Source organism: Calliphora vicina, chromosome 5 (genome assembly GCF_958450345.1).
Source record: "Calliphora vicina chromosome 5, idCalVici1.1, whole genome shotgun sequence".
Taxonomy (NCBI): Eukaryota; Metazoa; Arthropoda; class Insecta; order Diptera; family Calliphoridae; genus Calliphora; species Calliphora vicina.
Window position 1 is genome coordinate 81645249 of NC_088784.1, and position 16450 is coordinate 81661698.

General features: G+C 29.4%; 1 protein-coding gene across 2 annotated transcripts in view; it reads right to left on the bottom strand.

Moving 5' to 3' along the window:
- Sema2a (Semaphorin 2a) overlaps nt 1–16450 on the bottom strand; it is a 329846-nt gene that overhangs the window by 169035 nt on the left and 144361 nt on the right. The window contains exon 1 of one of the 2 annotated variants that reach the window (XM_065511865.1): nt 8408–8816. The exons of the other annotated variant lie outside the window; for it this stretch is intronic. Coding sequence (XP_065367937.1) covers nt 8408–8654 — 247 coding nt within the window. The 5' untranslated portion in view covers nt 8655–8816. Of the gene's footprint in view, nt 1–8407; nt 8817–16450 lie in introns of those variants that run through there. 2 annotated transcript variants of the gene reach the window in all.

A 16450-nucleotide genomic window follows, 5' to 3' on the forward strand; every position in this document is an offset into this window, starting at 1 on the left:
GACATTCTCACCACTTAGCTTTTTGACAACTGAGTTAGGTCTTTGATAGGAGAGTTTTTTTTTTTTCTTGGACCAGCACTCAGTGGATGACCCCTACTCAAGCAAAGCATTGTGTTGGAACTAGGAAAATAGGTTATGGGAGGGAGGATAGAGGGAGTAGTGTTTGTGGACATTTGATTTGAATTTTCCTATATTGAAAGTGACAGGAAATACTTCAGAAAGCTTCTAACACATACGGACAGTACGGCTAAAGAACGAATTTTCCCTGTAATGTGTTGTGCGATCTACTGTCCAGTCGACAACGAATTGATGTGCCCTTGCCGAAGAGCGTGTGTTGCGTAAAAATCTACGGGTTTCGGGAACAAGTTCGCTAATTTCAGCAGAGCACATACCATTGTAGTATCGGTAGAACAGTGAAACACAACCCACATTGCGACGATGTTCCAGTGAGTCAATAGAGCTGGGTACAATACTGTCACCGATAAGCATCTTCGCCCTCTCCTGTACGCGGTCGTGTAACTCCAAAATGGACTTCGAAGCACCGGCCCACACGTGAGAGTTGTATTCCATTTTAGGTCGGATATAAGGGGTGTAAATAGTAAGGAGATCAGATGAAGTGAAGTATTTCTTACACCGTTTTAGAAAACCAAGGCACTTGAATGCTTCTTTCGACACTCGAAAAATGTGTTTTGTCCAGCGAACATCGCACTGAATACTCATGCCTAGAACATCAAGAGCTTCTGATTCCTTAATATTTACACCACCCATAAAAACAGATGGATCAACATGATCTGTTGTGCGTTTGTGGGTTAACATACAACATTGAGTCTTGCGTGCATTAAAATCGACTCTATTCGCACAACCCCATTTAGAGATTGTCACAAGATCTTGGTTGAGCGTATCATTCATATTTTGCCTCATTGCCCCAATCTCCGACAGGCTTGGTCTATAATTGAATGCATATGGATGGCAAATGTTGCTGTCATCTGCAAAAGAGTAGATAGGGTTGGAAGTTTGAAGTAGAAGGTCGTTTATAAAGATAAGAAATAGCGCATTATGGACGTCCAATTTTGGGCCACTTTTTCGGGCATTGCTGACCATATGTCACGAACTGCAAGGCCTCAATTGTTGCTGGTTTATCAGCATATGCCAGTGAGTTCAAATGGCCCCACAGGAAATAATCGAGAGGTGTTATATCGCACAACATTGGAGGCCAATTGACCGGTCCATCAAATTATAGTCAAATTTAGATTTTAATTTCCTCCATATTTTCAAACGAAAAATCATTGATCATGGTGCGGTAACGATCTCTATTTTTGGAGAAATTAGGTGCAATGATGATGCAACTAGCTTGTTAACTGCACCAAACGGTGTATTTTTCTGGATGTAATGCAGTCTATAGGGCCCGTTGTGGATTGGTTTACTCCATAAGTCAAAAATGAACCCTTCGCTGAACACAATTTTGCTACTGATTTTCAACGTAAATTTGTATAATTTGGTAGCGTTGTTCAAGCGCCAATCTATTCATAAAGGATTTGCCAGAGTAATTCTGATCATAAATGTCAAAAAGTTAGCGCAGATAATCCTTTCGTAATTTATATCGGTCTTAAAAAAACACCCTTTATTTGCTTGTGTTCTTAAGATATTCGTGTTATTTGTTGTTCTATTTTGGTCTACTCTTTTTGGAGTTACTAACATAAATGTTGTGCCAGGCATATATAAAAATAGGTTTCTTAAGTACCATCATACACTTGTCTATATGTGTTTCAGTTTGTGGCTAAACATTGTGAACTATTGAGAAAATTCGAATAAAATTTAGCATCAGCATGCAATTTTTACCAAAAATCTTCAATACATATAATGTTTATAGTGTTACCAAGAAACTATGTACAAAATACTGGTACATAGTGAATAAACATTAGACATATGAGAGAAACTCAAGAGGACTATCACCTTAAATTCTAGGGCATAAAATTTCATGTTTGAACAAAAAAAAATAAAGAACAACCAACAAGTTTAGCAGAAACAAAAGCAACATAAAATGTTGTCTTCATCTATCTTTAGCAAAGCACTTGCTGAAACGTGATACGATTAGATAAAAATCGCTTAACTTTTTTATATAGAGAGCTTGAAGTTTAAAGTACTTGTTACCAGAATACAGCCATTGAAGTTTGTTTAAAAAAAAAAACATACACATTTTTAAACCCAGAAATATTCAAAAGAAATTAGACAAAAAGTGCAAAGGATTAAAGGGATTTTGAAAATTTTAAATTCACTTTGACACTTATAATACCTATCTTCAATCAATAATAAAACTTCCTTTTAAAGCTGTCATATTTTTTTTAAACAACCTTTTTATTAAAATTTATATTTTCGTATGCTACCTACCTATATTTTGTATTCTGTTCATAAATAGCTATAAATTATATTTAAAGAAATAATTATTAAACCTTTAACCATGCATAAATTAATAAAAATTAATATTAATACCCACAAAAAACAGAGGAGTAAAAACTGCCATAAATAATTTTTTATTCCACATAAATTAATTTCTTTATCCGATAAATTTAATGTACATGCATACAGTTTTGTCATGACCCAGAGACAGTGTCAGCATTGAACAGGAATATAAATATTGATAGGAAAAAAAACTCATGTGAATATGTGAGAAATGTATGTCCGGTTAAAGTCGAAAATATGTAAAGTTATAAATGTCAACAGAAAGAGGAGTTTAGTTTACATCTCTTCCTTTAGCTGCCATAAATATGGAAGTGTTCTAAACTACTAGTCTGATATGTTTGACATTTGATACGATTTAGGAAATTTTAAATCTGTAGAATTGTGAATCACGAGATAAATTAAATGGCTCTTTCCAAACCATTAGGATTTTCACCCAATTTTATTTTATTTAAAATTAGAAAATATTTTATACCCTTCGCCATGTATAACACCGTACGACACTCAATATTAGACACGAACCGGATGATATTCGTCTGAAACAATAAAATAAATAGAGAAAAACTGCGCTTTCATTTCGTGATCCTGTTTCCTTTTAAAAGGACTTCAAATTTTCAGAGGAGTAAATTTTTAAAAAAATGTTTTAAAATACTTCTGATCATCCTACTTTGTCAAATTTAGTGTCAAATGATCAAGAAGAGTTGTAAAATATTTCGTATTATTTTTATTTTATACTGTAAGGATCAAAAGGTGTCAAAAATGTCCTTTTAAATTTTTATCGTTGAATATCCTTTTAGATTTCCAATAATTTTTTTTTAAAAAAATAGTGAGTTAAAGATCTAAATATTGAATACCACAGCCAAAATTTCATCCTTCTATCTTAACTACTTAGGGGTTAAAAAATATTTTAAATTTGAATTATTTGATTTTTTATATTTTATTTTAATATTTCTTTCGAAAAAAATACAACAAAATCCGTTGTGAAAAGCAACGAAGAAGACTTTTTAATAAACAAGTAAAATGGTATAGTCGGGCAAGCCCGACCTTATGCTACCCTACACCGGGTACATGATTTAAAGAGTTTTCTTTTGATATGAAACTTATTGTGTTGAATCTTATTTGAATACACTCATTTTCGGTAGTGGGCCTTATATGGGAGCTTATATGGACCAATCGTCACAAAATTTGGTGGAATGAATTGCGAATATATCAAACATATTTGTGTTGAATTTTGTTTGGATACTGACATATTTCAGAGATTTATGTATATTAATGACATTTTCGAGAATGTTGCTTATATGGGAGCTATGGAATATTGTTGACCGATCGTCACGAAATTTGGTCGTGAGAGTTCGGCTTACATAAAGCTAAATTGTGCTGAATTTGGTTTGAATATGTTTATAATTAAGATATTTATGAGAGCTTAACGACTTAGTCGACTCAGAAAGTGATCCTGAGCAGATTGGTACTCTTTAAGGTGGGTGTTGGGACAATATTTTTGTATGTTGCAAACAACAGCCCTAACCCATTATACCTCCCCCACTAAAGGGTGAAATTTTGACATTAAGTATAGAATATTTGGGTCTTTAACGCACTATTTTTTTAAAAAGAATTGGCAATATTAAAGGATAAACATTTTAAAGAACATTTTTAACATCTTTTGATCCTTACAGGATAAAATAAAGATAATATTTCACAACTCTTCTTGTTCTTTTGACATACAATTTGTCATTGTTGGAATAGAAGGAGTATTTTTAAATGTTTTTTGAAAAATGTACTTCTTTGAAAGATTCAAGTCCTTAAAAAAAGACACAGGATCACGAAATGAAAAACTGAAAACACAGTTTTTCTCCATTAAATTTATAGTTTCAGACGTATATCATCCGGTTCGTGTGTAACGAATTTTTTCTCTATTTCTCGGACGGTGTAATATATACGTTTGATATTCTGTTTTTAGTTTCCAAATTTTTCATTTGCTACCCTATAAACGTTACTGACTGAGTGACTGACTTACTTAACATCGCCCAGTTCAAACGCCAAAAAGTTAGATCCACAAAGAAAGGATTAGGATGTAAATACGGCAACCTTATGTCTTCTAAACTAATACAAATACAATCAATATTTAAAACGCACCATTATCTACTTAAAAAATTTTAGGGGAGACATCTGGTAAAAACTATATTTTGGTACCTTTTTGCCACACCATATATTTTGTATAGCAATAAACATATACAAATAAGGAAATTTTATTTTTCTAAAATATTTCAACCCAAATATTTTAAAAATACCAAAAAATCAATTTGTAAAAAAATTCGAAAAAGTACCTTTGGTTCTGCGTCTCCTTAAATATGAGTTTGGTACTTTTTGAAAATTCAAACAATTAAGTGGTAAAGATGGTATTTATTTTTGATACTTTTTTCATAAAATAATGTTTCTCTATAAACTGACATAGACACATGAATATTTTATTATGAGTTTCCTTTACGATAATTTATTCAAATGAAATTGGTATCATTTTAGTGGACACACGAAAGTACCAAAATGGTTTAAAAACGGGAAAAACACATTTTAAACGAAATTATCAATCCAATTTTGATTAAATTTTAAACATTGTTTCCTGCAGTCATACAAAAACAGGATGTTATTTGAAATTCGACTGTGAAAGTGTATATAAAATTTATTATATTATAAATCAAATCTAAATCAATCTGTGATGACTCAGATCAATATTTTAACCAAAAGTCGAATTTTAATATAAAAACCTTAAATATTTTAAATCGATAATAACTGATAATAACTTGGTAAATAGTAGGATTTTAGAGCAAATAAGCGATATTTGTGACAACTGATTTTTTATATCAAAAACTCACATATGGGCAATTCCACGAGAATCGCTACCACGACTGAAAACACAAAAACCCTTGAAACTTTTTTTCAAGATGATTTGAATAGAAGAAAATAATAAAATGTTACTATGTGAAAGTATTTAGATCGTATTAAGAATAATAGTTTAAACTGATTATATTTAATTTTTTAATGTTTCAAGTATGTTTTAGGCTAAAATTACGGCGAAAACTAGGCTCCCAATTAGCTTGTAGTATGAAATTAATTTGACTCTTATTTTTTTTCTATTGTCAAATTGTTTATTGAAACCGAATGTATATTTTCTATTCATTTTTTTTAGTTTTTGTATACATATATTTACAGAATATATGTATATTGTTTTATTATAAGAGAAAAATCTGTCACGTACGGTATGTCACGTACGATATTAAATTTTATTTATTATAAAATCATCCAAAGATTGTTTTTATTTAAATATGACGGATTGTAAAGGAAAAATATTTCGTTTAGTGTAAGAAATTAAAAGAAAACATAACGCCTCTCACGATTCGAAAATTTTCGCATATTTCTACATGTACCTAAAAATGATTTCCGATTTATGTCACGTACGATATACCCTTATTTCGGTCAATATTTTGGAGAACAATATTTCGAAAGAACTTTTTATTATTTTAAAATATAGTACCCTCTGAATGGAACATAAAGAACAAATTATTTTTCAGATACTCTTATTTTTGCAAAATCTATTCTACTTTATAGGCGTACAAATGTCACGTACAATGATATGGAATTGCCCATATCTTAAATCGTTAATACTTTTTTAGATATTGTGATTTTAGTGCTGGAACGTCAAGTTTACTTGCGCAAGTCTTGAGTTTGTTGATGAGAGAGAAGCGTAGATTGGAAACATTTTTCCTTAATCTTAATAACTTTGTAGATACTGAGATTTTTAAAAAAATAAGCACAATCTGTGATCACCCATATTTTGTACCAAAAATCAAGTTTTAGTAAACAGTTTGGTATTGGGTGAATGACTTAAAAACGCGGAATTTTTAGCTCATATTTTGAAACACTTGTACAACATAAATTTATTCAAAGTATTGGCCATTGTTAGCTATGACCTTTTCCCATTTTTCTGGCAACATATGGATTCTGTGCCAAAATAACTGCTCATCCAAAATAACTGTGTAACGTTGATAAGTAGCTACCTACTTCCCCGTACATAATATAAAATAATAAATTTAATAATAAAACCATTACCACCTAGTAATTCCCATTTAGTTTATAATAATTTGTATACAAGTAACGAAAGGTTAAAACACTGAGGGGGGGTTCATACGAGACAGAATTTGCCAACCACTTTGATATTAATTTATCAAAGTAGACTGACATAAATCGGTCAACCCATTTTTTCCTTTTCAGGACACGAACATAGTTCGAGTACCGATAATACATTTTACCAGCGACTTCGGTCGACTGTTGAATACAGGGGCTTCGGCCCACTGTTCTAGACAGAGGCTTCGGCCAACTGTTCAATACAGAGACTTCGGTCAACTGTTCAATACAGAGGCTTCGGCCAACTGTTCAATACAGAGACTTCGGTCGACTGTTCAATACAGGGGCTTCTGCCGACTGTTCTAAACAGAGGCTTCGGCCAGCTGTTTAATATAGAGACTTCGGTCGACTGTTACATCCAGAGGCTTCGGCCAACTGTTCAATACAGAGACTTCGGTCGACTGTTCAATACAGGAGCTTCGGCCGACTGTTTAAAACTGTTCCGTAAGTCTACCCTGGACTCGACTGAACTACCTCAGCCGACGACAAAACCACGTTATAACTGCTCATTGTTAGTGGCCAAAAACGAATCAAGCCAATATCGGATAATCTGTTCTGAAGTGAAGCATATTAGAGAGAGTGTTCTGCATCAAGCGATACAAATAGTACTGACACGGTCTGGACCATAAATCGGTTGAGACAAACCTTGCCATTTTAAATATAATTTAACAGGTATTGCAACATGCGATCCTTCGGATGATATGGTTAGATTTCCGCAGCCATAATTTACCCTTCTGGTCCCACCAAATACAGAGATTTACCTTAGCGCCATGTATATTCGGCTTTGGTGTCGATTCGACTGGTTGGCCGGGCTTAACGTACAATCTCTTACGTTTCTGTTTATTGTAATTTAATAATAAAAGTGCAAAAATATTTTCTTTTATAGCGTTTAAGCATCATTTCAATGAGTCTTGTATTCAATTCGTTTGGTACCCAATTTTCCTTTTTTTAATAAATCCTTTTTATCGCGATGATTGTGCTGCTCCCAATGATTTTGCAAGCTCTTGTTGAGTTTTACAACAATCTTCATAGAGTAATGCCTCCAATTCTTGGTCATCAAACTTTTTAGGCTGACATTGGCTATCTTTGTCTTCAGTGTGAAAATCACCAATTCTTGACCAAAAAAAACATCTCTATAAAGTTATAGTAAGTGGGACCTACAATGGGTCAAAATCGGGAATAATATTTTTTAGCACGAATTTTTTTTTCATCAAACATATTTTTTTGTAATAAATAATTTTTCCAAAAAAATTTTTTTTTTAAATTAAAAAATTTAAAAAAAAAATTCAAAAAACTTTTTTTAAAAAAAATTAAAAAACAATTTCAAAAAGAAAAAATTTAAAAAAAAATTTTATTTTGTTTACCTAAAAATATTTAAAAAATTATTTTTAAGGATAATTTGGTGAAGATTCAGCACAGCCGAATATAGCTCTCTTACTTGTTTTACTATGATTGATGTAGCGAAGCGAACCGGGTTCATAGTTCTAGATAAAGTATAAACAGCAAAGGATATTCAATAGAATTGTATATAGGAATATAGCCATGTAAATTCACCTATAACAGTAAATATTGCATAATAATTAATATAAATATTGCCCTAATGAAAATATTATTATTATTTTCATCATTCCAATTAACATCTCTTAATTTATAAAAATGTATAATTTTCCTATATATAAATGAAACTTTTTGTTCAACTTAAAACAGTTTATGCCATAAATAAGTGTATTTATTTATTTATATTTTGAAATAATAAAATTAAAATTTTTACCTCTTTTATGTTTGACATAGTTTGTAACTTCATTGCCACAACATGGTTGTTCATAATAAAAATTCCATGTATTTTCATAATCGCAGGATGCATTTTTTACACAAAATGCCATAAACGACAGCAGCAGAATTGGTAGCATTTTGAAACAATAAGGCCACGGTTTTTTGTTGCCAATAAATCGCTGGCATATTGTGCGACACGTTCTCGAGGCAGTCATCGTGGATGGGCAGCTGGGAGTAGCTTCCATTTTGCTGGAACTAAATGTTGAAGGGTTGTACAACCACAACCTCAATTGGATTATTGAGGTTTGTTGATGAGTGGCGCAAAAAAGTTTGTTTTGTGTCCTTTTTGTGATTTTTTTTTTTATTATTAAATTGTAATTATTTTTATTTATTTTTTGTTAGCAGAGATACGTGCTTTTTACGGATTTTTCCTTTTTTTTTGTTAATATTATTTTTGTTTTATTATTTATTAATTGATTATTATTTTATCAAAAAAAAAAACCGAAATTTTATAGTAGATTTATGAATATTTTTTCATGTTTTTTATAATGCAAATGTTTTTAAACAATACTTTTTAATGTGAATGAATATGTTGTAATCACTGCAAATTATTGAAGAAGAAACAAATTTTCATAAATTATATTTACGAATTTATCATAAATTAGTGGAAAATTGTGTTTTATTTTATTAACTACTTTGTATTTTTCTTTTAATTCATATAATTTTATTTATTATTTTTCACTTTGTGTTGCTTTATTTTATTAATTGTTTAATTACATTTATTTATTGAACTTTTTAGTTTCACAGATTTATTAAATTTATTGTATTTTTATTTCTCAGTTTTACATATTTAATATTTTTGTTGTTTTTGTTACAAAAGTATCACTTCAATACAAAGTATAAATGAGAGAAATGAAAACTGGTTTTTTATTTCAAATATTTATGTTTGTTTATTTATTGTACTTGGAAATAAACCTACAAACAAATCCTCTCAGCGAGGGAGTCGAGAGGTTGCCATGTGTTTGGAATTCGAATGTAGTGATTGGGAATATATACAGTGGCGTTATAATTTTTTAAAATTTTTCTATATTATTTTTAATTTTTAAATTTCTCACATTGGGACGGAACAAAAAATTTAAATAATATTTGGAATAAATATAAAAATCATATTAAGCTAATGAATAGTAGGTTTCAAAGTTTTATTCTATAAATCTGTTTCTCATCAAAATATGATATAGCTTAAAAAAGCGTCCTTAGTCAAAGCTAGGTTATTCATTCGACTAATGATCGTTCGATTAATCGAATAATTTCTTACGAATAATTATTCGAACAATTTTATGTAGAATAATCAAATAAAACGAATAAATGTTTACATATATTTAAATTTATTAAATTGCTTAAAATTTTTCATAATTTCAAATTTGAATAAGTAATAATGACTCACAAAAATTGTATTTTTTCTGAAATTCGACAAATAACTAAAGACAAATGGACTTTCGATCACAGTAGATGAGTGTTCCGTATTAAATATTACTGCAAAAAGTTACAATTCTAAAAACAAATCTTTCAAAATTTTTAACTTAGGACTTGAACCAATGAAAATAAAAGATACGGAATAAAATATTTGTTATTTAGCTGTCGAAATATTAGAAGAATCGCAATTAATAATCAAAATATTAACTTAGATTAAAGTGATATTGAGGATGACATTTATAATGATTACATTGAAATATATGAAGACCATGATCTTAAACTATTCATATATAAGTGATGTTATTAACCACGTACGTATGTGTTGGAAAATATTTAATAAATCGAAAGATAAACTCAAATATTGCAAACTAATGTTTTGTTGCAAGAAAAGCATGGAGTTCGTCTTATACATGATTTTGAACATCGTTGAACATCTTTGTCTAACATGGTAATAAACTTTTTGCGTGTTTGTAAATGCGTCAATCATGCACTGCCTGACTTCAAATTAGCCACGTTCACTGACAATAACATCAAATTTTTTACAGATTCCCTTTATTGTGTAATTCCCCAAGACCACTTTGTTAAGCAAAGATTCGGCAACGTTGATAGAGCTTGATGTATAGTACAATTTGTTATAAATAATTTAGAAATAGTGAATAATTAATTTACTAAAGAATTAGTTACTCAATTTGAAACCCGAATTAATGAACGACATAAAAAAATTTTTAATACGTTTATATTGTATTTGAATTCAGGATCATGTCCAAATAGCTCAAATTTTTTAAAGCATAGCTCCAAAACGGAAACTAAGGGGTTTGCTAGTCAATTGTTTTTTAGATTGTTCTGGAGTTAATCTATATTTCTGTTGAAAATTTAATGATGGACTTTGTTTTCGAATGTTTTTTAACATTATCCATACTTGAATAGTTAAGTTTAACGTTATTTTTTGTATTCCTTTAACAATAAAATATTAAAAAACCGACATCAAAACTTCATTCTATACTTTAAAAAACAAATTAAATTGTTCGAATAATTCGATTAATTTTAAACGTGTGATCGAATTATTGAAACAAGTTAAAATCTCTTATTCGAATTATTCGTTTTATTCGAACAATAGAAAAATCGAATAATTCGAATACCCTAGTCAAAGCCTATAATTTTACTTAAATATGACCTAGTGATACGAGTTTATAATATTAGGAAAACGTGCCAAAAATTATGACTGGGGTTCCATGGATGACATTAGATAAAGGTTACTTTTGCAAACAGCATAATTTCTAATCAAATTTTACTTCACGATATCTTTATTCAATATATAAAATATATTTCAATCATTTGACTTAGTATAATACAGATAAATATCATTCATAAGATGTAATTATTATCTGTTACATTCATTACAATTTTATATTACTTTTTCTAAAATATCACCCATTAAGAAAAAACATTAAAATATTAATTGTAATAATTTCGAATATACAGAGAGCTTCAAAAGTGAGTAAATACCAGTGAATTTTTTGATTTTTTTTAAGATCATGAAAATCCGACTTAAGTCTTTTTTTCCGAATCTATTATTCAGCCCAACCGAAAAAAACCGAAACTTTTAAATTTTAATCAATGGATAGATTTTAGGATTTTTATTATCTTAAAAAAAACAAGTAATTAGTGGTGTTTACTCTCTTTTGTCTTACTTAAAAGTTAATGATGAATTATACTCTCCCCATAAGGAGAAACACAGAAACAATATTTGTTTACATTTAAGATAAAGATTCTCTTGAGCGAAATGGCAGTTAAGCCGAAGGATGTTTCCATTTTGTTAGAAAATATAAGTAAAAAATATAACTATTTATATATTATTACGAAAATCTGTTACTTGAATTCAAATATAACGATTTTAACGGCTGATTTAAAAGTAGCAGAATGCTTTCAAATAGCAGCGCTGTAATAGCAAACTGTAACATATCTGTGGGCATTATTAACATTGAATAAAAGCTTTCAGTTGACCATTGATCGTAAGTATGGCAATACTGTGTGCTGCGACCGTATATTCGAATTCGAATATTTAGTTAAAGAACATTGTAGAAAGTACACCACAGATGGCGTATGTATTAGAAAGCTCTAGACAGACAGTTAAATAGCAATCTAGAGTGCAGGTGGCAGTGTTATAAATAGTGGCAGAGGTTGCAGTCGTTAGTGAGTTTATCAGAGACGCTTTTCGAATAAACATCAACTGAGTGCCTTAAAGTGTGCTGTATTTTCAAGTGAATTCGTGTACATTATAAAGCGTGTCTGTATTTCTGCGAATTTATAAACGTGTATAAAAACATTGAGTGACTATTTAATTCTGTTGTTGTACATTTTTAAATAAATAAAGAGTTGTTACAATTTTTAAACTACTAAACGGCTTTTATTTGCAATCAAAAGTATCCGGTTTATTTAAAGAATATAAACCAAACGTTTTGTAAATGTTAAAACGTAACAATATTGTTAACCATCTCCTCAATGGATTATAATTGAGGAACATTTTTGGATGAAAATGAAAAAGATATTTGAGATATTCTTTGAAAAGAAAATGATCTTTAGGAATTATGAGACCAATATTGTGAAAAGCACTTATATACAATTTGAACTTCAAACTTCGACAGAACCCAAACTACAGGAAATTTAAAAATGTTAAGAAACTTTAATTTTAGTATTACCATAGAGAAATTTTTGAAATAACTCTTCTGCAATCAGCAAATTATATAGCACACATTATTTGATGTTATGAAGTAATTTGGATTTAGTTTTGTTGATTGAAATGGTCATTAAAATTGAAACATTATATCGGGCAAATGTCCATATCTAGCTCGTTGGCAGACGAATGCAATTTTTAACCACATTCTGCTGAATTTCATTTTTTGGAGCATCAGTTATTTGTGATTTGTTCAATAAAATCTGGTCGGCATTAAATCACAAGAACGAAGCAGATTATGAACTTCGTCAAATCGAGAAATTACGCAACCGTAAGGTTTGCTTGATCTATACGAAGTTATGCAGTAAAATTTTCAATTGATAGCAAATATGCAAATTGAAAGTTTCATTATTAATAATTCCCAAGTTTGTACAAAATCAATATCGAAGGATGACAGCTCAATTCTTGACATTTCATTAATTGACAGACAATTAAATATGGGGCTATGAACCCAAGTTTTGCCACCCTCTTCTTATAATTAAATAAACCTATTGAAAATTATTTAATACCATTTTTTTTATCGAAATATTCGTAAAACAAAACGTGTATATGATGGGTCCTCATAAGATTCTAGGATGATCTAGTTTTGTTTGGTATTGAAAATGGGCAGTATTGGTCCATGATTTCACATAGCCCCCATACAGATGTCCCTCGGAATACTGTTTTAAGAAGTCTGAAATATGTTTATTTTGCACAAATTAGTTCTAAGTACTCTAAAAATATATTGTTGTATTAGTTCCACAACTAGTTCTAGAACGCATGTACTTTCTATTTTGGCGTTACGAATAATGACTTTTGTTTTGAAATTGTCAACTTCTATGCAGTCGTTACTAAGCCAGTACTCCTTCATTGGAACGATTTTGGAACCAGTTATTTTTCCATAATTTTCTTTCATTCGAAATTGTCATACTTGTAGCTATTTTTTGTTTCTTTCATTACATTGCGAAAAAAGTATTTTAAAACGATTCTTGCATTTATATATCTCGCGGATGTCTCAAAAGGCGACTTCATTCGGTAAAGATTTTTTCCAGAAATCTTTTGTGACCGAAGCTGGTTTTAAGTACCCAGAGGATAAAACATTTACCATCTTTGTAAGCAAATATACTGCTTACGAATTGGAATTTATTTCAATTTAGTTGGGAGTTATTTCATAGCTTTTGGGACCAATCTCTTTAATTTTATTAAACTACTAATTGTTGGGAGTAATTTAATTTTAGTCTTGGCCGTTATTTAATTGTTTAAGATTGGAAACTAGTAAATTTTTGTTGGGATTTATTTCATGGTATCGATTCTGGTTATAGCTGTTCTATAACTAATGATTTTGGATCAAGTGCAACAAATGTTCCTGGGATCCAAATAAAAATCTTTTATTTTTCAAAAGCCATTTTCGTTTTTTCAACATCACATTGTATTTTCTCAATTTTTATTCTCATTTTTTTAATATAAATTTCAATGGTTTTTTGCTTTTCTGAACTTCAATTTGTATTTTATCAATTTCAGTTTGCTTTTCTATATTTCAATTTTTTACTTCTCAGCATTCAATTGGGTTTCTTGATTTCAGTTTGTAATTTCTCAATTTGAGCTAGAATTGATGTAGAAGTGAGCAGCTGAATGAAATTAGTGTTTATCTGAACTTTTTGGTTGATAATTTGTCCGCATTGTGTTTGTGTTGTGTTTGTGTAAGACTCTGAGGACTGTGCATGGTTCTCATTACTTTGTATTGGTCATTAGTGATTCTTAAGGGCACTCTACACGTTCAATATATATTGACCGCGATCCAGTATCGCGATATTTATTGAACGTGTAGCATGCAGTATTGATGGATCGTCAACCAAATCGCAGAATAACCTAATCTTGCGTGATCCATTACAACTGATCGCGATCCAAATATCGCAATATATATTGAAAGTGTAGCAGTGCCCTATCTCTGGATTATATCGAAAACCGGTTTCATACAGATTTTAATTAATATCCGGTTTTTTGCTGAAAAATTTACAAACTAATTGTATATCTTATTATCATTTGAAAAAATACTATCAATAAATTAGAAAACCCGTTAAAGAGTCCAATTTAAGTCCGAAATTTATTTTTTTCTAATTGCTAGTTAAATAAGAAAAAATTGCTACCTATAAAAATTTACTCTGATCATAGGTACACCAATAATATCCTTTCAAAACATTACAAAATTAATATAACATGGCATCCCTATGTAATGTTCAACTACAACAAAGAGTATTTATTTGGTTTTGTCTTATTTTAGGTAGACACTTTAAAATGGAAAATAAGAATATTTCACAAGACAATAAAAGGAAGAAAAACTTAAAAATAATAATTATGAAATCATTTAAATTTAGAAACAAAACATTATTATTTGCAGTAATTTTTATGTATTTAGACACAATTAGCTGAATTTCAAAATATTTTATTGAATTTTTTATTTTGTTTTATAGCTATTTCTTGTATAATTTTTCTTTCAACTTTTAGCTTATTTTGAAGTTTTAGTTATTTTTTTTAACACAAACTTGTTTCACCTTTAAACCATAATTAAAAATTACACAAAAAAACACGATTACAATTAAAATGTTAAAAAAACAAAATTTATAAACAAAAGACAACATAAAAGTAATTATAAAACGAATTAAAAAATGTTGGTAAACGATTATTTTGTTGCTTTTAAGGCAACATCGCGTAGATCACTGAACTGTAAAAAAAAATTAAATAAAATTGTGTACACAATTTACACTGGCCCAACAATGAGAGTGAGAGAACAAGAGCTACACTAAACTGAAAGAGAAAAATTGTATACAAAAAAATACAAATTTAGCCAGTGATCTTTTAAACTAAATAAGAACAACCAAAAAGAAGAAAAATAAAACAAAAAGAAATCATTTCAATATTTCCGTTTGCGGCATTATTCGAAAAACCGACAGACAGCTCTTTACAAGACTACACACACTCCGATCTAGAGTTCAGCACAAAAGACTAGCAAGACCAACAAGACACAGAAGTGTAAACGAATTTTTTTTCCCAATAACAAACCACAACAATTCATTTTAAAACAACAACAGAAAATATGCTGACCCATGCTATTTCTGTTCCAAACGATGATTTGTATAGAAGACGATGGGAACTAGGAATGAGGAAAACAAACAACAATTCATAATGTTAAGATACAAAGTATCAAGGCAAAATGAACAACAGTAAGATCTCGAAAGTTTGATTATTTTAAAAAAGATCTAAAATTTATTTTTTTAAGGTCTTTTAAGTTTTTTACTTCTTAAAGTATTTACATACTCTGGAAACTGTTGAAATCAAGTTTCCAAAGTCCCCAAAAATTTTAGGAACATGGTTCCAAGAATTGCTACTAAAAATTGTGAAAATATAATTATAAATGAATTCTATCCATCTCCCTACACAGAAAAAATTATATTTCAAATCAAACATTTATCACATATTGAACTGGTTTCAATTATTTCATAATTGAATCAAGTATTCATGTGCTCAAAAACAAAGTTTTCTGACATTTTCTATTGAATTTTGAGTTTTGAATTTGATAATTTTGACAATTGAATATACAATTTTCGTTATTGGTTGAACTTCAATTACAAAAATTATCTATTCAATCATTTTTGTATTTAAATTTCAATCAATAACGAAAATTTTATATTCAAAATTATCAAATTCAAAACTCAAATTCAATAGAAAATATCAGAAAATTTTGTTTTTGTGCACATGAATACTTGATTCAATTATAAAATAATTGAAACCAGTTTTTTTTTTTTTTTTTTTTTTTTATTGTTTTTATTAAAAAAAATAATTCAAATACAAAATTAT